Source organism: Hylobates moloch, unplaced genomic scaffold, assembly GCF_009828535.3.
Source record: "Hylobates moloch isolate HMO894 unplaced genomic scaffold, HMol_V3 SCAFFOLD_9, whole genome shotgun sequence".
Classification (NCBI taxonomy): Eukaryota; Metazoa; Chordata; class Mammalia; order Primates; family Hylobatidae; genus Hylobates; species Hylobates moloch.
The window spans coordinates 37,055,682-37,077,937 of NW_026652284.1; the positions used below are offsets into that span (position 1 = coordinate 37,055,682).

At 37.1% G+C, this 22,256-nt stretch overlaps 1 protein-coding gene across 3 annotated transcripts in view; it reads right to left on the bottom strand.

Annotated features, from left to right (window-relative positions):
- YTHDF3 (YTH N6-methyladenosine RNA binding protein F3) overlaps window positions 1-22,256 on the bottom strand; it is a 136,238-nt gene that overhangs the window by 81,031 nt on the left and 32,951 nt on the right. The window contains exon 5 of one of the 3 annotated variants that reach the window (XM_032759680.2): window positions 11,349-14,452. The exons of the other annotated variants lie outside the window; for them this stretch is intronic. Coding sequence (XP_032615571.1) covers window positions 14,429-14,452 — 24 coding nt within the window. The 3' untranslated portion in view covers window positions 11,349-14,428. Of the gene's footprint in view, window positions 1-11,348; window positions 14,453-22,256 lie in introns of those variants that run through there. 3 annotated transcript variants of the gene reach the window in all.

Sequence of the window (22,256 nt, forward strand, 5' to 3'; positions counted from 1 at the left end):
ACAGCCAGCAAGTCTAGCAACTACTTCAGAGGTAACCATTGTTAGGAATATTTTGTACCTATTTCCATTTTCTCTACCTACAAAATGCTTTCAAAATTTGATTTAAACTTAAATTATGTATTAAAATCAAATGCAAAACATATTTCGATTGTGTATTAAATTTTAAAACTCATGGTACAGACCACTATTTGTTTTTTTAAGAAAATACATTAACATCTTCCCACATTAGCATCAATGACTATATAGTATTTCATTGTACTTAAGTTTCACAATTTAATTTTTGGGTGAACAGATTCATTCCCATTTTTTAAATTTGCAATTACAAATAATACCACAAGCAGTATCCCTGTGAACCCACACATTTTCTGTGTACTTATAAACAAAAGGACAAATTCCAAAAAAAGGAATTCAGAGTTGTGTTTAATAAATGACAACTATGGCTAACGTGTGGAGGATGGACTTGCAGTGAGTACAATTCTGAGGCTGAAGGACCAGTTAGGAAGCATAGGAATTGCGGGTAGGACAAGGAGAGACAAAAATATAAAGAGCAGAAGTGGGTTGTACACATGAAATGTGGCATCAAGATTGTGGAGAAAGGCCTGAAACAAACCTTTCACTTCCCTCTTCCTAACCACCACCCACCTGTACACTACACACACCCCTAGCCTAAGTACAATCCTCCTCTTCTAATGAGTACTCTTCATAAAATTCTATGAATTTTAACCCTTTTAGGTCTCATAATCCACCCCCTATAATGGAGGACAGGGCAGAAGACTTTAGAAGCCCAGGAGAGGTCTCCAGGGAACCTATAAAAACACAATCAGAGACAATGCCCTGTAAAGCAGCTGATCTTGGATGATCCAGATTTACACTAATGAAATAAACACACTACTAAAATTACAATGGAAAATTATCATTTTTCTTATACCAACTACATTTATAGGAGTGATGGGGGTGATTAACAGAATTTAAGTAGGGGAAGATAGGAAAAAAAAGCTTCTTCTTATGCCACCCCCACACTCCATATACATTATCCAATATGATAAAACTTTTCCTGCATATTAATAAGTGAGATGAGAAACAGTAAGTCAAAACATTATAGTTTTTTCTTTTTTAAAAAAAAAAGCAAAACCCAACACAACACAAAATGTAATCAAATCTCAATTGCTCCCTCTGCTGTCCTTTTGTGTAATTTTTTGTTTCGTTTTATCTTTTTGTAATTACTCAACTAGGAGCCACATTAAGCTGGGTAGTATAGAAGAGTAGTTGATTAAATGCTTACCACTCTAGCTAAAAGTGGAGGCATCGCTCCTGTATTATGACTAATGACCATTTTCTGTTCAAACTTTTTTTTCCTATATGGTAGGTATAGAGGGATTTAGAGTGATTAGATTTCTGAAAAGTTCTATATATACTTTAATAACAAGGAAACATCAACCTCTAAAAACCAGACTAATTTTTAAAAATAAAACTTTTAAGTTTCACCTGTCTAGACAATCTTGGACATGTGAAAGCTGAAAAGCCAATGGCTTTGAGAAGGATTTAGAGGATCTACAGTTGAATGCAGAAAAAGCACTAGCAAATTTAGGGGAAAAAGCAAGTTCTTCTGCATGAGGACAGCCAGGACTCCTAGAAAAAGAGGGGCAGGAGCAAAAGCTAACACAATGAAGGCTTCAAGATGGACTGGGCCGGCCAGGCGCAGTGGCTCACGCGCGTAGTCCCAGCACTTTGGGAAGTCTAGGTGGGTAGATCGCCTGAGGTCAGGAGTTCGAGAGAAGCCTGGCCAACATGGTGAAACCCCGTCTCTACTAAAAATACAAAACTGACCTAGCATGGTGGTGCACACCTGGGGAGAAGAGAATGATGGGCGGGGTGGTGGCCCTGTTACAACACTTTCGATGGCAGGCATATCACTTCAGGTCTGAAGACCAGTCTGTCTCTACTAAAAATATAAAAATTAGCCAGGCATGGCGGTGCACGCTCAGCTACTAGGGAGGTTGAGGCAGGAGAATCGCTTGAGTCTGGGAGGTGGAGGTTGCAGTGAGCCAAGATAGCACCACTGCAGTCCAGCCTGGGTGACAGAGGAAAACTGTCTCAAAAAAAAAGAAAAAAAGATGTTATGCATTGTGCATTTTTGTTCAATTCTCTGAACAATTCTGAGTAAGGATGTTTCTCATTTTACAAATAAGAAAAATGATAGAGGCACTTAATTGTTGGGTCAGTCAACAACTAAATACGAGTTGAGTATTCCTTATTTGAAATTCTAAACACCAGAGTATTTCAGATATCCAGTTTCTTTCGACTTTGGAAGATTTGCATTATATTTACCAGGTGAACATCCCTAATCCGAAAACCCAAAATCTGAAGGGCACAGATTTAGATGAGCTTGACATTGAAGTAGGAAATAGAAAATCAGGGCTTTTATAAAGTCCTGATTCTCTCACTCACTTGGGCAAGTTTATAGCCTTCCAGGCTGTTTCTTCATCTATGAACAGGAAGATGAGATTAAATGACCCGCATAGGTCCTTTCCAGCACTCTATGATCTCAGGGTAAATCACACTGTATTCCTCCCCCTTATCTGACCCAGAAAAAATCTGGTTTAAATGAAAGTCAAAGGTAATTTTGGAAAGAAGAAAACAACGAACGAAGGGAGTCGGGGAGAGAAGGCAGCTTCACAGGAGCAGCCAAATAGAGTATTAAAGTGGAAGTGGGGATATTATCAAGCAGTCAACTTTCCCTTTGGTAAGAAAAATGTAAGTCTCATGGCTTTCTTTCAAGCAGTTACTAGCATTACCAGTTTCACAGACTGACTTCTGGCTCCCTAGCAGTGAAGGCTATCATTGCAGCATCAACAGTAATGATCCATTCGTCACAACTTAAGAATGAGCTTGGAGGCTAGTCAATGACTCATTCAATCAGTAGCTGTTAAGGATGCTATGTGCCAGGCAGTGTTTACAGCAATAAAGACGACAAAGTCTCTTCCCTCATGAATCTCAGTTTATAAAGATAAAGCCATACACAAATTAACTTTAGATAATTTCTATGAAGTAAATAGAGGATAAGGAAATAGAGGACAGAGTTACTATTTTAGACAGTGATCAAGGACATACTCACTAGTAAAGTGTGATTTTAGCAGACCCATGCAGAAGACAGGAAATATCTGACACAAGCAGAGAGGACAGAAAAACCCTGAGGTAGAAATGCACCTGAAAGTTTGAGGGAAGACAAGGAAGCCAGTGTGGCTAGAGCACAGTGACAAGGCAGAAGATGGGGTGAGTTGACACCTGAGAGGAAGTCCGGGCTGGTTAAAAACAGAAGAGTGCTGTGTTGGACAGAGGAAACACACTGAAGTGGAGAAGAGGAATCAATGATGACAATTTCCTCTGCTTTGGTTACCTCTACCTTTGCTTGGAGTTTGATGAGTTAATAAATTAGTGGTACTGAAAGTAGAGCAGAGGAAAAAAACAAAAGAAGCTTTTTTTCCCCTGGGAGAGTTGGGGTTAGGATAGACAAGGAAGACTAAGGTTAAACACAAACATTTCCCTTCAGATACCAAGTATCTTCACAAAAATCCCTTAAAAATACAAATCCATATAAATTTATGACACAAACACAATTCAAAGCTAACTTTGACTGTAAAACTACTCGTTATTTTTATAGGCAATGAATTACCAGATAAAGTAAGAAAATGATATGAAGCTGAAGCAAAAAAATTCACTGATAACTAAAAGCTATGACTCAATAGATTCCAAGTAGTAGATACATTCCCTGAGATGAAAATGTGATTTTACGTTAATGAGATCAAGGAAAGAGACTGGTGTGCATCTGTAGGAGGCTGGGCAGGCCTGTACAGGGCAGAGTTGCCCCAAGACAGGGCTGCTCAAGTGATGGAACAGAACCACTTGGGAATACCCATTCACGTAGAGGAGCTCAAACTGCAAACAGTCCATCATCGACGTGTATCACCAAAGAGTGGTTCTCAAAGGACATCTGCAACGCCAGATTTATATTCATAATACTAAGACTTTTTCACTCGTATTCTTTCACGTGTATAGCGTTTTCCAGAGGCTTCCATGACAAGAGATATCACAATTGAATGCAGAAGCAGAGATGAAAATCCAGCTGCTTTCTATTAAGTGAAACAATGCTTTAAAACTTTTCAGCTTTAATTTCCAATACGGGAAATATCAACTGACATAACCCACATGAACAAAAAGCTCTTTGGGCTCCTCAACAATTTGTATTTAAAGGAGTCCTGAGAGTAAGAAGTTTTGCTGCCCAACTTGTTAATAAATGTAAGATTATTATATATCATCTATCATGTAAATATTTCAAATTTGATATTAATAATTTTACTCTTAATTATCAGCATACATTAACACCAGACACCTGGGAAAGTGGGTCTGAGGATCAAAACCACTCAAGAACCACTTAGGTGGCAGATGCTTATGTGGGTCTACGGTGGGTCTGTGTGACACTCCTGAATTGTGTTTTGAAAAATAGGCCAAAAATGATGAAACACCTGAGGTTTTCCTTGAAAATGGCAAAAGCTGCGACTTCTTTGTGGAGCAGTTTCTTCACCAAACGATAAGAATGAACTAAAAGGGAAAGAGTGGCTGTGGTCTCTATGTGAATAAAACTTGACATTAATTTCTTTTTCAAATGTGAGCCTTTGTTGAAAAGCTGTTCAAATAACTTCTGTAAAATCTTTTTTACCTGCTTGCCTATGAAAATCAACACTGATTGAAGTGATTTATTTCTACATATATATGCTATTGACAAACTTTCTTTTTTTAATGCATGACCTTTCAAATCTTGCCTGGAAAAGTAACTGGAAATTAAAACAAAACTACATAATTCCAAGATAGGTATTTAATGGTTAACTTCCTCTTCCTCAGGCAATTTTTTTTTTTCCTTAGTAAAAGGGAGTACTGGCCGGGGGCGGTGGCTCACACCTGTAATCCCAGCACTTTGGGAGGCCGAGGCAGGCGGATCACAAGGTCAGGAGATCGAGACCATCCTGGCTAAGACGGTGAAACGCCATCTCTACTAAAAATACAAAAAAAAAAATTAACCGGGCGAGGTGGTGGGCACCTGTAGTCCCAGCTACGCGGGAGGCTGAGGTAGGAGAATGGCATGAACCCCGGGGGTGGGGGCGGAGCCTGCAGTGAGCCGAGATCGAGTGGCTGCACTCCAGCCTGGGCGACAGCGAGACTCTGTCTCAAAAAAAAAAAAAAAAAGGAGTATTATGGAGGAATAAAAGTTTATATAAGCTCTGAGAAGCAAAACGTGCCCTTCTAAAAGAAATGATTTACGCATGGCAGTTCTCAAGACCTGACATGGTTTCAGTAGCTTTAAATTTAGACACCAAGGTTGAGTGGGGTGGCAGATAGCCTGTAATCCCTGCACCTTGGGAGGGTAAGGCTGGCGGATCAGTTGAGGTCAAGAGTTCAAGACCAGCCCGTGCAACATGGTAAAACCCCATCTCTACTAAAACACAAAAAGTTAGCTTGATGTGGTGGCAGGTACCTGTAGTCCCAGCTACTCAGGAGGCTGAGATGGGAGGATCGCTTGAGCCTGGCAGATGGAGGTTGCAGTGAGCCAAGATTGTGCCACTGAACTCCAGCCTGGATGACAGAGCCAGACCCTGTCTCTAAATAAATTAACTAATTAATTAAGATGCCAAGACTTGATGTTGGGTTAATTTCTTCTCTCCAACATTTCATACACGAAATACTTCTTACAGTTCAGACACTTAATTATGTGTTAGCACATTATATTTTCTAAGTAGCATGAATACTTCTTTTTATTACATTTATTTACAAAGATATCATAACAGCTTATTATTACATATGTTCACATGCAGCCACATGCAGAAGATGGTCAACTTGTTTAACGCAGAGGAAAAACGTTTTTGGATTTTAAGTAATACAAACCTATCTTAAAGATTTTAATTTAAAAGACACTTCAATTATTTGATACAGGTCCAAGACTTTTTCTTTAAATAAGTCTGTTATTTCAACTCCTTAATACTTTTCTTCTACGAAGCACACTTGTAATGTATCCTCTAAGTGTTCTCAGTGGAATGAGAAGTGAAAAAACACTTGTAAATTAAAAACTTCTACATTTTTATGATTTTCCCACAGCTTTTAAGTTTTCATCTACCTAATCAAACAACTCACCTTTACCAGATATTTCCAAAGCAGTCAACTTAGTTTTCTTAGAAACAACTCTTTTTCAGTCACATTTTATCAACTTACATATTTAAATTTCATAATAAAACAACTACAACTGGAATCAACAAGTTCAGAAAGAAGCACAAATGACTCTAGGAAGGCATACAAACACCAGCAAACTAGAAAATAGCTGAGATACAAGTACCAATTGTATTCTCAGCACTGGCTGCTTTCCAGAGGACACCAAGTCACTTAATCTGGTAAAGTAGTAATAGCAAACAATATATTTGTTGGGGATAGTAGCTTTAATATTAGCATGCGACAGCATTATGTTGGAGCTAACTTTCATATTTCACGTGTAAACTTATATAATCTTCCTTTTGAATATTTACTAAAATAGAATTGCCATCTAAGTTTATGTATACCAAATACCTCTTCCTTTTAAAGTTACATGACTTCACTGAGGAAATATGGAAGTAACACATCTGCATCAGTGTTTCCATTCTGTAATGATACCAAACAGACATAATGAAGTGCTTACAATTTACTTATATATTTAAATGACACTAAATATCAAGGGGCATTTGTAATAAGCAAATCAAAATACATCTTCATCTAATTTTTACCTTTGGTTTCTTTAATTTTATTCTATTGTTTATACGTTTTCTTACCATTATTCCCCCATGTTTGCTTTCCTTTTAATCTAATTCACCTTTGGTTCTGCCATCTGGTCTAGCAGGATAAGCTCTATATTGCTATATTTTACTTGGAAAAAGCATGGCTGTCACTGAAAACACTGGAAACCAAAGTAGCAAAAACAAAAGATAAGCTATAATTTAACAAAGCTTTATTCACAGTGGCTGTTCTCAGGATCTCAATGATGTAACTCTATAAATTGAAAGTAATCAACTTTGACTACAAGCTCTAAGCTGCTAGAAGCAGTAAGGGCTGTCCTAAAAAATCTTCAATGGCAATCAATAAATTCTAAATTCTCCCAAAGAAACAAGATAGTTAACAACTAACTTTTGAGGGCTTGAAATGGATCCAGGGATTGTACTAAACACTTGATAATTACCTCATTTAACCTTTCTGAAATAGGTTCTGTTTTCATTCTTTTATATTTTTTAATTGACCAGAAAATTGAGGCTTAGAGTTAGTTAAGAAGTGAACCTAGGATTTCAGGACAGATCAATCAGTCTCTCAAATTCAAGGTCTTTCTTGGCCACTATATTACACAGCAGGCTGAAAAGTATTTCAAAAGAATTACATCAAAAAGCAGATGCCAAGCTATTTGGAATGTTTTTTCAAGGGAATGCACCATTCTAAACATAATATATTATGGTTTATCTCCCCCAGCTAAATCTGAATGACTGTTTCTACCTATATCATAAGATCAAGATATTTTGCTTTTATCTAAATATTCTCTATGACTACAACTTCAATCCCTTTATTACACACACAATTAGAATTCAAGAAATACGTATAAGTAAGTCTTCATTACAATTCCTCCAATATCCAACTGTCCTGTTGAAAACGAGGGGAAAATGCGAGGGAGTGTTCTAAAAATATATAGGCAAAAAAAAAAAAGTGTATTGGCACACAAGCCTGCTGAGCCCGGGTCACAGACCAGTAGTGTTATATGTAGCCTGCTAGTTTTGACAACACAAAACAATTCTGTAATTTTCCTGTCTGAACAAATACCTTAGATAGAAAGCCCAGCAATAATTAGTGCATCATCCAGAGTCGCCATGATCCTATCCATACAAACTATCAATCCCAAGAGGTAATGCAGACAATGTCAGAAAAGCATTCCTTGGTACCAAGAGTGGGGGATTAGGATTATTAGCTGCTGCCACTATTTCCTCCTGCTACAAAAAACCAACAGGCCTTCTCTTTCTCTTTTGCTCTTAACTTAGTATTAAAAGCATGTAAGTCAATAAGCTCCTTAGAATGGATAAAAAATAGGGTAAATTGTTACCCTCCGTTTACAAATGGTATAAAGGACAAATGGTATGAAGACAGATTCCTGTCTTCCCCATTAAAAATACCAGGATAAGGCCGGGTGCGGTGGCTCACGCTTGTAATCCCAGCACTTTGGGAGGCTGAGGCGGGCGGATCACCTGAGGTCAGGAGTTCGAGACCAGCCTGACCAACGTGGAGAAACCCCGTCTCTACTAAAAACACAAAAAAATTAGCTGGGCCTGGTGGTGCATGCCTGTAATCCCAGCTACTCTGGAGACTGATGCAGGAGAATCGCTTGAACCAGGGAGGCGGAGGTTGCAGTGAGCCAAGATCGCGCCATTGCACTCCAGCCTGGGCAACAAGAGTGAAACTCCGTCTCAAAAAAAAATACCAGGATAAGAGAGACCATAATTTCCTACTCAAATGTGGGCTGTGACTTCCATCCAAAGAGTACAGTACAGAAAGTTTGTGAGGGGTGGGGGAGGGGGACGGGAGGGAGAGTAATGTTATAAAGTGGAGAAACCTAACAAACTCCTACTTCAGCCAGGTGATCAAGGTCCAACATCAACGGTCATAAAGTCGGTGGTATGTATCCTTGATTTGAAGCGACGGAAATGGCACTTTACTAATGTGTTTACTCCCCAAAGCCAGTCTAAACATAAGAAAAACACCAGCCAAATTCCAAAGGAGGAGCATTATGCAAATCTGATGTTCTGGTGCAGATAGGAGTTTTAAAACATTATCTAGTATACCTCAATACAATCAAGGTCATCAAAAGCAAGAAAGAGAAACCATCACGGCCAATAGGAACCCAAGGACACATGACAACTAAAGGTAATGCAGTATCCTTGATGAGATCCTGAACCAGAAAATGGGTAGTATGTAAAAACTTAAGAACTCTGCAAAAGTACACATTTTAGTTAGTGATAGTGTATACTGGTTCATTCATTTGTAAGATGTTAATAGTGCCAAGTGCAGGGTGCTGGGAACTTTCTGTATGGTCTTTGCAATTCTTCTGCAAGGCTGTACTAAAAATTAAGGTCTATTTTAAAAATACAAATATAGTACGAAATGGTAGAATGTAAAAAACAACTTGGATTTCTTTGGGACACACATTATCTTCTCTTTACTAACGCTTAGAAAAGATGGACATTTTGTATCACTAGACTGTAATTCACGGAAAGTGGTAGTCATATTTGATCAGTTCCAAACATTTATCTTCTGGGCTATTTATCACATATACTTTGAATAAAGGATGATTATTAAAAATCATACTGGCCGGGTACAGTGGTTCACGCCTATAATCCCAGCACTTTCGAAGGTTGTGGCCGTTCAAAACCAGCCTGGGCAGCAAAGGGAGACCCTATCTCTTTAATAAAAAAAAAAAAAAGCATGTTTGGAAACCAACATGTTATATATGAATATATATAACATCACTTTCAAAAAAACCATTCACCATTGCTAGAATAAAGCACAGCCTACAAAGCTACCTATTTAAATCATAAATTATAAAATATCAAAACTGCAAGGAACTTTAGATGCCTTCTACTGCCACCTCCTGATTTTATTAATATGGATACTTACAATAAAAGAAATGATTTGATCAGTGTTGAGCCTACTGTTGTTAATAACTACGTCTGGTCTTTCAACTCTTAATACTAAAATCTTCCCTCAGACAGTAATTCCATTCTGGTAATAGATGGGTCTCTTATAAATATCTAATACTGTTTTAAGTAACATTCTAATATCTAAATATTTAAGTGTGTTCTATGAAGGAAAAAGTATGGTGGCAGAAGAAGTGGGGAATCTTCCAGTGTTATTAACCCTGCATTCATAACTTTCCTTAAACACTAAGCTTTACAAAAACAATTTTTGATTTACATTTAGTCCTAATGTTATAAAGGTAACTAAAATTATAAAGGCGACAAATTCTGAATTTGGTGCACTATTTACAAATAAACTACATTTAAACTGCCACTACTTATGGGTTACACATATATACATATATATATATATATAGAGAGAGAGAGAGAGTTCTTTTTCTCACTATTGCACCAACAGAAATGAGGAAAGAATACATCAAGATTATGCAATGGCAAGTACTGTGATTAGAAAGTAAAGATAGGCCGGGCGCGGTGGCTCACGCTTGTAATCCCAGCACTTTGGGAGGCCGAGGTGGGCGGATCACGAGGTCAGGAGATCGAGACCACCATGGAACCCCGTCTCTACTAAAAATACAAAAAATTAGCCGGGCACGGTGGCGGGCGCCTGTAGTCCCAGCTACTCGGAGAGGCTGAGGCAGGAGAATGGCGTGAACCCGGGAGGCGGAGCTTGCAGTGAGCCGAGATTGCGCCACTGCACTCCAGCCTGGGCGACAGAGCGAGACTCCGTCTAAAAAAAAAAAAAAAAAAAAAAAAGTAAAGATAACAACTTTGGTCAGTTAACTTCTGGCTGCAAGAATATGTTGGTTCATAGACTAGAATGAGTAAATCCAGTATCACTAAGCAACATAAAGCCAAGCCAAATTAGGCCCCAACTATGACTGACTAGCCTCAATTTTAATATGCTGATGAGCCATACACCCTTGCTCTCTCTAGATGACCAGTAGTAAAAGGGAGGATTCTGATGCTGCTGCAGTGTAGGCACCTGGAGTGATTCTTTAAGCTTGTGCCCGGGTCACAGACCAGTAGTGTTATATGTAGCCTGCTGGTTTTGACAATACAAAACAATTCTGTAATTTTCCTATCTGAACAAATACCTTAGATAGAGAGCCCAGCAATAATCAGTGCATCATCCAGAGTCACCATGATCCTATCCACACAAACTATCAATCCCAAGAGGTAATGCAGACAATGTCAGAAAAACATTCCTTGGTACCAAGAGTAGGGGATTAGGATTATTAGCTGCTGCCACTATTTCCTCCTGCTACAAAAAACAAACAGGCCTTCTCTTTCTCTTTTGCTCTAAGCTTAGTATTAAAAGCATGTAAGTCAATAAGCTCCTTGGAATGGATAAAAAATAAGGTAAACTGTTACCCTCCCTCTGATTAACTGATTAACCCTCTATTTAAAGTCAACTAGAAGGAGTGATATAATCTATTTGTACGTGAAAGATATGTCAATCAGGAAATCCATAACAGAGTAGGCAAAAATGTTACGTTTTCTGGCAAGCAATACATATTCATGAAGATAAAATGGAAAGAACACAGATATGAGTGAACAATTTTTATTGAAACCCTCAAAGATTAAAGAGGACCAAATGGTGAGTTTGGGTACCATAACAGAAAATCTCACCTAACTGTACCATCATTCACAGGAATGAACAAACCCAAACACGACAAAATTCAAATTCTCATGTAATTGCTACAAGTGAATGTAAATGAACTAATCATTTTATCATAACCTTCCTTTAATCATACGAAAAAGGGAATTTACATGGCATAACAAAAGATATGCAAAACTTAATGAAAACACAATTCTCTTAAATTTCTTAAACTTATTTTTAAAGGATGCAGAATGCACTTGAAATGATTAAATGACTTAAGCTGATTCATTTTTTTTTATTGCAAACTGTTTTAACATCAGCTTAACCCCCATGCATGGTATTCAAAAAGAACACAGCTTTCGAATTAGAAAGATCACTTAAATTAAAAAGAGAAATTAAGTACTAAAATTAGGAAAAGGCTGGATTTCTTTTGAAAGGAATCTTCAAGTACCAATATGTATAGAGAAATACTAATTTTGGTTACAGTTTCCTCCTTACTGTTAAATATACAAACTATAATACCTTTCAAAATAAAATACCCACATAAGACAGCTTTAATAAGAAATATTCAAGCCAGAACTTGGAAAACATTAAGCAAGAAATTTACTGGGCTGATAATGTCTTAATTTGTGATCACTCGAACATTTGATGATGTGTCTCCTCTTGTAGACCCCAGGCTCTCTCCTTTTTGGTCCCCACAGTTAAGAGACATTCAGTTGGTTGTGCTTGAGACAACCTGTAATAATTTCATTTAGAGGAAAAATATTTTGCAATATAATGACAGACCAAGAAGGAAGAGAAGGTGGGTGCTCTGGAGAAAACTTATATGAGAAGAACATAAAATTATCACTTGAAAATAAAAAGATTTTTTTTTTTCCAAAGGAATGCTGCACCCATTTCACTTAAGATTAGAAATCCAGGTTAAAGGCACTGGGATGTACTCCTCACCGTGAATAGACTCTCAATTACATTTATTCACATGTCTGAGTCTATTGTAATCAGCCTGCTTGCTGAGTGCTTCCATGACACTCTTACATAAAAACCTAATGTAAATTAAACATGTTTGAAACCGTTTATAATGTAACTAGTTTTATAAAAATATCCAGAGTTGCTAATAAAGCACCAAGAAAAAGAGAACCTCAGGGGGAGGACTCAGATCCTTCCTACAAGGTCACCCTTTTATAATATTCTCTAATAGGACCTCCAGAATGACAACAGTCATCTTTGACATGTCCTACCTATATAATCTTAGGGATGTAGAACATCGCTGTGGTGACTATACCCAAATGCCACTTTTCATTATAAATAGTTAAGAGACATGTTACAAGATTTCATGGCTTACTCTTAAAAAGGTAAAATAGGTGCAATTTTCCTTTAAGAAAGTCTTTATTTTATAATATACCATTAATATTTTGATGTTCCCTTCAGTAAACACTGATATAACTACACTGGGACTACCAAAGAACTGTGTAGTAGCTATGGTTATCTACAAATACTGTATTTTTTCACTTGAATACAGTATTTGCACATTTAAAAAAACATTGTACAAAACAAAATTATATAAATGAAAGCCTCAAAGAAATATCCATCACTAAGTCTTTGAGCTGAAGTGACCAAAGACCATAGTAAATGAAAACATTTCTAAACATGATGTAAACATAAATGAAGTAATGCAAAACATCAAGGTATTCAAATCTACTGTATTGCTATTTTCACCCTTAATGTATCTTTCTACATAGCTTTCTCCTTTTGGAACAGTAATACATGGGGCAGTACATTATTTTCATAACCTTATGCCATCAAATCAATTAATACAGATGCTTGACACATTTAATTATACAAAATCAATTTGCTTCAAGATACAAAATTAATGTTGATATGTAATTAATGAAAAAAATAAGATGTTAAAAAGATAACTATAAGAATATCCAGATATATGCTGTATTCCCACTTATATAGATCTGATCAATAAAACATCAACACATTCACTTAGATACTGATTTAATCCATGGATCAAGGCCATATTTTCAAAGTATTTTAAGGATGCCAGGACACTGCAAAAGCTGGAGAAAAGAGCTGAGGAACAATATATGCTTGCTAAACAAGAACTATGTTTATTTAGCTAGTGAATACCTAGAGTAATAAATTTTTACTTCATGATAGCAATCAGGCTCGCAAACACCCAGAAATAGGAATTAAGGGTTTTAAATGTAGTTATAAAGGTCATAAAAAGTCTGATTAGACTGAGGTACATTTACTCAAAATTTTGAGATTCATTAAGTGGTAGCAAACAAAATAATTCCTCAGACAAATGCACATTTTTCAGTATACATATTAATGGGGGGAGGAAGGAAGAAGAATGTGCATTAACTGGTGAAATCCACCAAGCTGCATATCAATATTCTGTTACACCAAACAGTTTGAAGACAAGGGAAATGTTCTAATATAATTTCAGATTATGTTTCATTTGGCTAAAATAGAGCTTAAGGTTGCTTTGCCATATTAAAAGTTTACTACAATAATTTTTCACATAAACATTTAGACTTGAACTCCAGGACTAAATATGGCATGATTATTTTGCTTTTAATCTGTTAAATAGCTAAAAATCGACAATTTAAAAACTACAACAAAGAAAAAGTTGAAGCAGTGTGACTCTTACATCATTGAACCACTTCTAATGGTTAACTGTTAGTATTTAACAAATTCAAAGAGTTAATGAATCCTTGCATTCATTCAGTCTTCTGTGCCTTAGCTAGGATGCATAATTACAAAAGACAGCAGATACTGGTAAAAGCTTCAGGACAGAAAGTGCTTGACGAAGTTACAGTTCTCAAGTGTGTTTGGTGAGAGTATAAGGGCAGATGCGCTGATGAAAACCATTACGAGAGAGTCAACTTTGTGTTAAAGTGTTCAAAGATGTCACCTTAAGCAGAAAAAAAGCTTTAATACGTCTTCTTTGACTTATTAGGCATTTCCAGAGTCTACATCGTTAGTGTTGTAAATTTAACAGGACATCTTCATACAGTTATTGTTTGTTTCTATTTCTCTCCTGAAAAAAAAAAAAAAAAAAAAGAATTACAATGAAAAACTCATTATTTAAATATTTAAGCTATATGCACATACAATGTAAATCATCTCCACATAAAGTTCAAGTACTAATTCAAGTAATTAAAAACAATTGATAATTACCTCTATATACCATGGTGAGATTATTACCACAAATCATTTTAAATAAAGAACTCTCAAACACAAAGACCTATTTCAGGAGAGTATAGATCCTCTCCACATCCCTATTGTTTGTTTATGATAAGAATGTAATAACATCTTTTCAGTCCATTCAAAGAGTTTTTGATCTTGAGGTGTCAGACTAAAAGCTATTGGCTGAGGTAGGGGTAGGAGAAAAAGGTTAAAAGTTACACTAAATTGCAGTACAATTGCATTCAATGAAGATTTCAGATTAATAAAAAAAACTTTAAATCACAAATTTCCTCCGTATCTTACACTCTCTTTCAGCACACTATAACTTTTCACATTAAAAAGTAAGTTGAGGCCGGGCACAGTGGCTCATGCCTGTAATCCCAGCACTTTGGGAGGCCGAGACAGGTGGATCACCTGAGGTCAGGAGTTCGAGATCAGCCTAACAAACATGATGAAACCCCGTCTCTATTAAAAATACAAAAATTAGCTGGGCATGGTGGCGGATGCCTCTAATCCCAGCTACTGGGGAGGCTGAGGCAGGAAAATCGCTTGAACCCAGGAGGCAGAGGTTGCCATGAGCTGAGATCGCACCATTGCACTCCAGGCTGGGCAACAAGAGCAAAACTTCATCTCAACAACAACAAAAAAAAGATGAGTGTTAAGACAAATTCAGTTGAATGCTGGCTTATAACATAATTGGGAGAAAAATTATAATTCCTATTTTAAAAAGCAAAAACTACTTGAACAAAAGTTAAACTGAGTTAAACAATGTTTATTAGAAATCAAGTATTTATCTGTAACACTTCTGATGAAAAAAATGACTAGCACTGTACATGCCTATCAACTGAACACATCAAGTAGTTTGTACAACCTTGTTTTAATGTGTAACTTAGTGGTTCTAAAACAAGTATCAAAATCACCTACCTGGATGGCACATCTGGGCCCCAGAGGTCTGACGTGGAACCTGAGAATCTGAATTTCTAACAAGTTCACAGGTGGTTCTGGACTGCTGGTCTAGACACTGCACTTTGAAAACCACTGGTGTTCAACACATTAAAAGACTGTCACACTTTGCTTTTGCTACTCTCATTTTATTTTTGCATGAGTAAAACATGTTCTGTAACAAATATAAATCATATTTTGCAAGTGGTCAATTTAGTTTTCCATCCTCTGTGACACCACCTAAAAACTGCATTATAAATTTCAAAGAGAACCTCAGTTCTGTTTGTTACTAAAAGTCCTTTCTTTTTATTTTTAATACATTCCTGGAACTTGAAGACCATTATTTCATACATAAAGCTAACAAAAGAAATGTCCTACTACATAACTATAAACGAAACTATTTCATAGACTAACGAGTATCGGTGAGATACATTGAAATGGAAGACTAAAATAACAAAAACAGAGCTAGCTAGATTAAGTACATTTCAAGAGAGTAAATAAAAACAAAAATCCCACAATATCAGCAAAGGAAGAAAAGATAAAACAAGGATTTGGTACCGTGAAGCTGTAGTTTAATTTTACAAAGGTCCTACAACTTTTCACAAATCAGTTGAAACATAAAGAAAGTTTAATTCACTGCTAAAGGAAATAAATAGCTTTGGATGAGAAATTTGGAAGCACTCTAATAAGCTAGATACGAAATACATAGAGAAATTAAGTAAAAAGATGTAAGGGCAATCTGCTCATTCTCCCCATAAAATAACTCATCAAAACTTAGAGAAATTTCTCAACTCCATGAAGAGCCCTAGAAACTACAGGAAAAAAATGCAACTCGTCTTAAGGATAAGTTAGACAAAGAATAGTTTAATGCCAGTGAGATGATCAGTCATAACAATGAGGACCACGTGTTATGCTGTTTCAGTTTGAATTGTAATCAACTATGTACTTTAAATGAATCACTAAAATATATAGATTACACAGATAATACATCTATATATATAACGCATAACTTCCAACTCAATGGACAAGGGGAGAATAAAGAAAATACCCCAAAAGGACAGAAAAAGAAGAATGAGTTTGAAAAAAATCTAGATTAGAAAGCACAAGAGAGTAGGAAATAAACATTTGTATCATTTACACACTTAAACTAGGAGTCACGATAAATGTAGGCCCATCAATGAAACCACCAGACACTAGCTAAGGAAACTTTAAAATCCCATTATACATAATTTATAAGAAATAAAACTAAAACTTAAGGAAACTTAGTTTAAGTTTAAGTCTTAACTAAGTTAAGACTAATAGAGAGAGACAATAACACAAAGCAAATGAAGACTCATACAACTATACTAATATCAGACAATGGACTTAAAGTCAAAACCACTGTTGGAGACACAATGGTCACCACATGCTACATAACAGTTTTTGAAATGCTGTAACAACACTACACTAAAACTACAATTTTAAATATATTAATAAGTTGTCAAGTACAAGGAGAAGCTGACAAATTTCTAAGAGAGCAGGAGAACTTAACACATTAGTAAAAATACAGATTGAGTATACAGAATACAGAAAACTGAGACAAATAATTACAAGGTACATATTTTACCAAGGTATACAATCAACAACTATCAAGTGAATCTTAGTAAATGCCAAAGAATTAGTAAACAGATCACATTTCCTGACATCAATTTTGGAAACAAAACAGACAACAAGGAAAAAAACTCATGTTTGGAATTTCTAAAACACGATTCTAACAGTCTCCAAAACATCATAATGGAAATTAGAAAAGAGAAACAAAATCAAAAGCTGAAGTTTTAGAGGGGAAAAAAAAAAAGAAAAGTCTCTGAAATTACTGATTTTTAAAAAATGAAGTCTAGATATCATGAACACTTATTTGTATTATTAGTAAATGAAAATGTTAATCATGCTAATATGGCAATAAATCTGAATGTTAAAGACAAAAAATTTAAATCATAATTAATGATAACTTTAATTAGCAACTTTAGTAGAGTTACTAAGAAGTGCCTGGATTCAGTATATATTTGAAAGCAAAGCCAACAAGACTTACTGATGGATTAGACTTTAAGGGGTTAGAAAGGAGTATCAAGGATGAGCCCAGAACTTTTGGCCTAAGCAACTGAAAGGAGAGTGATGTCATACCCTCTCCTCTACTAAGATAAATAAAGTTTGGAGCAGGCAAAAGAACAGGAGTTACGGCCAGGCACAGTGGCTCACACCTGTAATCCCAGCACTTTGGGAGGCTGAGGCAGGCGGATCACCTGAGGTCGGGGGTTCTAGACCAGCCTGACAAACCCCGTCTCTACTGAAAACACAAAATTAGCTGGCTATGGTGGCACGTCTGTAATCCCAGCTACTCAGGAGGATGAGGCAGGAGAATCGCTTGAACCCGGGAGGCGGAGGTTGCGGTGAGCTAAGATCACGCCATTGCACTCTGGCCTGGGCAACAAGAGCTAAACTCCGTCTCAAAAAACAAAACAAAACAGGAGTTACACTAAATTTAGGCTGCTTATGAGACAGCTAAATAAAGATGTCAAATAGGCAACTGGATACATCAGTTAGCAGACAGGAGAAAAAGGTCCAGATGGAATACAAATTTGAAAGTTCACAGTGCATGGTAAAAAGTTCATCAACAGACCTCCAATCCTCCAAAAGTTTATGATCCATTTTTAAAGAACCTCTGCTTTAAGACCAAAAAAACCCCACATTTATATTAGCAAGATGGACTGTGCCCGACAGTGTTACTATTAAAATATTTTAACACAGTATCTATGGGCATACTATCAGCTACAGACCACTAGAAGTGTGAGACTAAGAAATGATGAGTGACCGGGTGCAGCGGCTCACGCCTGTAATACCAGCACTTTGAGAGGCTGAGGCAGGTGGATCACCTGAGGTCAGGAGTTCAAGACCCGCCTAGCCAACATGGGGAAACCCTGTCTTTACTAAAAATACAAAAATCAGCCAGGCATGGTGGCATACACCTGTAATCCCAGCTACTCAGGAGGCTGAAGCAGGAGAATTGCTTGAACCCACAAGGTGAAGGTTGCAGTGAGCCAAGATTGCACCACTGCACTCCAGCCAGGGCAACAGAGTCAGATCCCGTCAAAAAAAAAAAAAAAAAAAGGAAGAAAGAAAGAAAGAAAGAAAGAAAGAAAGAAAGGGAAGGAAGGAAGGAAGGAAGGATGAGCTATCAGTGATATCATTAACTTCTGATGTTATTACAAAATGAGGTACTGTATAGTTAACATCATAATTACATGTGCTGGTATGTTGTTGGAAAGTAACTTGGGGATAAAGGAAACCTAAATTACACAAAAATAGCCACGATCCCATACACCCGGAGAAGGACTAAGCCCCTAGTTATAGTTTAGAAAAAGACACTTTAGACAGATTCTGAAATTTGAGGGCTGAATCTCTTGAGGAAAAACTGAGTAGTACAGGGCTTCTTCCCCACCGTGAACTAAGCAAATACACTGGACACCAGCATAGGATCCTAGAGCAAAGATTGGAATTGGTCATATGGAAATGAGCCCAGAAGGAAGTTTACTGCCAACTCCTGTCTTTTTCACAGAGGTTAACAAATGAACTAAGACTTCCCTAGTCTTCAAACTAGGAAACAGCCTGAAAACCAAGACTTTCTTCAATGTCCTAAGAGGAGCCTACCACATGTCCTTAACAAGACAAGACAGATAAATGACTTATTTTCCTTGTAATGTCCGGTAGGTTTATCACCATTAGCAATATTTCAGTAACCAGATCTGAGCCTAAATGAGCCACAAGGGAAAAAGTCACTGTGTATCTAAAAGGCCATAGCATTCAAAAGGAAAAGAAGAATAAACACTGAGAACATAAATAACAATAAAACGGAACTGCTGAAGAAGGCAGTGAACATCTGAAAAAAGCAGCAATCAGACACTTGCTTCGAAATGCAACAAACAAGCCAGGCGCGCGGTGGCTCATGCCTGTAATCCCAACACTTTGGGAGGCCAAGGTGGGCCGATCACCTGAGGTCAGGAGTTCGAGACCATCCTAACCAACACGGAGAAACCCCGTCTCTACTAAATAATACAAAATTAGCTGGGCGTGGTGGCGCATGCCTGTAATCCCAGTTTCTGGGAAGGCTGAGGCAGGAGAATCACGTGAACCCAGGAGGTGGAGGGTGCGGTTAGCCGAGATCACGCCATGGCACTCCAGCCTGGGCAACAAGAGCAAAATTGCAACAAACACACAAAAAATTTTGTAGCTAAGAATCTTGATTTTCAAATTGAAAAATTCAGTAGATTAATTAAGGAAGAAATGGTCGCTGCCTCATTTGTGGAGTAGGATATTAAATCCAAGAAATATCTCACATCACAGAGCAAGAATAAAGAAATGGAAAGCACAAAGGAAAAATAATGACAGGATAGATCCAAGACAAAAATGAATATTCCAGCAGAAGAAAAAAGAACAAACAGAAGGGTGATAAACAACAAAAAATGTCACAAAGTCTTTGATATTCCTCTTTGCAGTAGGTGGGGCTTGATTTCCTCAAGTGTGGGCTGCACAGTGCATGACTTGCCTCTAAGAACAGAGTACACAAAGGGGAAAACAGAACATTTTATGGTGGAGAAACCCAGCAGACACCACTTTAAGCAATCGAAGTTAAGATCACTAGTAATAAGATATATGATGAGACGAAGAGGATATATCACTTCTGTGGTATACTTCTCAAAAATCCATAACCCCCAGTCTAATCATGAGAAAGTATCAGCCAAACTGAAATTGAGGGATATATTACAAAATACCTGACAAGTACTCTTTAAAAATGTAATGGGAAACAAAGCAAGATGGAAAAACTGTAACAGCTTAGACAGTAAGGAGACATGAGAACTAAATGCAATGTTACTGTCCAGACTAGATCTTGAAAAAGAAGACATTAGTGAGAAAACTAGGAAAATGTGGAAAACCTCTGTAACTTAGTTAACAATATTGTACCAATGTTCATTTCTTCATTTCTTAGTTTAAATAAATGTACTATGATTATGTGTTAATATTAGGGAAAATGAATAAAGAATATACAGAAATTCCCTGTGATCTTTGCTACATTTCTATAAATCTAAAATTATTTCAAAATAAAGTTTTTAAAAAATCACTAAATTTAGTAAACTACAACTTGCATACAACTACCAAATAACAAATACCATATTGCAGAAATATGTATGTGTGTATATATATATTCTATAAGGTATTACTATTTTAATGGTTGTCCTGCTTATCCTTATTGTTTATGAGGATAAAAGTGTTACCGAAACTTCACCCAACAGTTAAAGCCAGGGAATATATCAGACTGCATTTTTTTTTTTTTTTGAGACGGAGTTTCGCTCGTCACCCAGGCTGGAGTGCAGTGGCACAATCTCAGCTCACTGCAACCTCCGCCTCCCAGGTTCAAGTGATTCTCGTGCCTCAAGCCTCTCGAGTAGCTGGGATCACAGGCGTCTGCCACTACGCTCAGCTAATTTTTGTATTTTTGTGGAGATGGGTTTTCACCATGATGGCCACGCTGGTCCCGAACTCCTGACCTCAGGTATCCGCGTGCCTTGGCCTCCCAAAGTGATAGGATTACAGGCATGAGCCACCGTGCCTAGCAGACTGTATTTTTAAATTAAGAAAAGAATAAAAAACACAGTGTGCATGTTTCAAGAAAAGACGACGTTCATAAACGAAGAATGAAATTAAAACATCTAATAGATTCAATTCTTTAGGAAAATTAATGACTTACCAGGAATGAAATCTGCATAGGTGGCTGGCTGACAGGTCTAAAAAAAATTCATGCTAAAGAGTAGAACAAGGGCCAGGTGTGGTGGCTCATGCCTGTAATCCCAGCACTTTGGGAGGCTGAGGCAGATGGATCACCTGAGGTCAGAGGTTTGAGACCAGCCTGACAAACATGTCAAAACCCGTCTCTACTAAAAATACAAAAAATTAGCTGGGTGTGGTGGCGGGCACCTGTAATCCCAGCTACTCGGGAGGCTGGGGCAGGAGAATCGCTTGAACCCAGGAGGCGGAGGTTGCAGTGAGCCAAGATCGTGCCATTGCACTCCAGCAAGACTCCATCTCAAAAAAAAAAAAAAAAAAAAGAAAGAGTAGAACAAGGGCAGTAACAGATGGATAAAACCCCAGCTGCTCAAAAGCCTGCACATATATCCACCTTTAAAGTGCTATAATACTTAGATAAGCTTCTAGCATGCACTGTCCCAAGAACAGGACGGATCCTTTGGCATTAAAAAAGCAAAAGACAAAACTGTAAAGGAAACAAACCAATTCTGAACTGTAAAACTAATTTCAAAACTATATAGTTATCAAGGGAAAGGAAAATCATGTTTTGGGGATGGAGAGGTTCTGTTTCGGAAATCCACTCTTCAGATTTCTTAAACTTACATTTACATTTTAATGAGGCTCTAGCATTGCAAAATTATCCAGAAAGGAAATAAACATTTGGCTTCCTAAGTAGACTGAGTTCTACAAAGGGTTATTTATCTTTGGTGGCTTACGGTACCCTTTATTATTTATCTGTTGAATGAGGGAACACAGTTAAGAAAAGAACATGCAGGATCTAAATATATGGTGACACAAGTTGATTAGAATACAAGATGTGTGCAGGGAGAAATCTCAGGAGAAAAGACCTGCTAACAGAGGCTCTTAAAGCCAAGCAA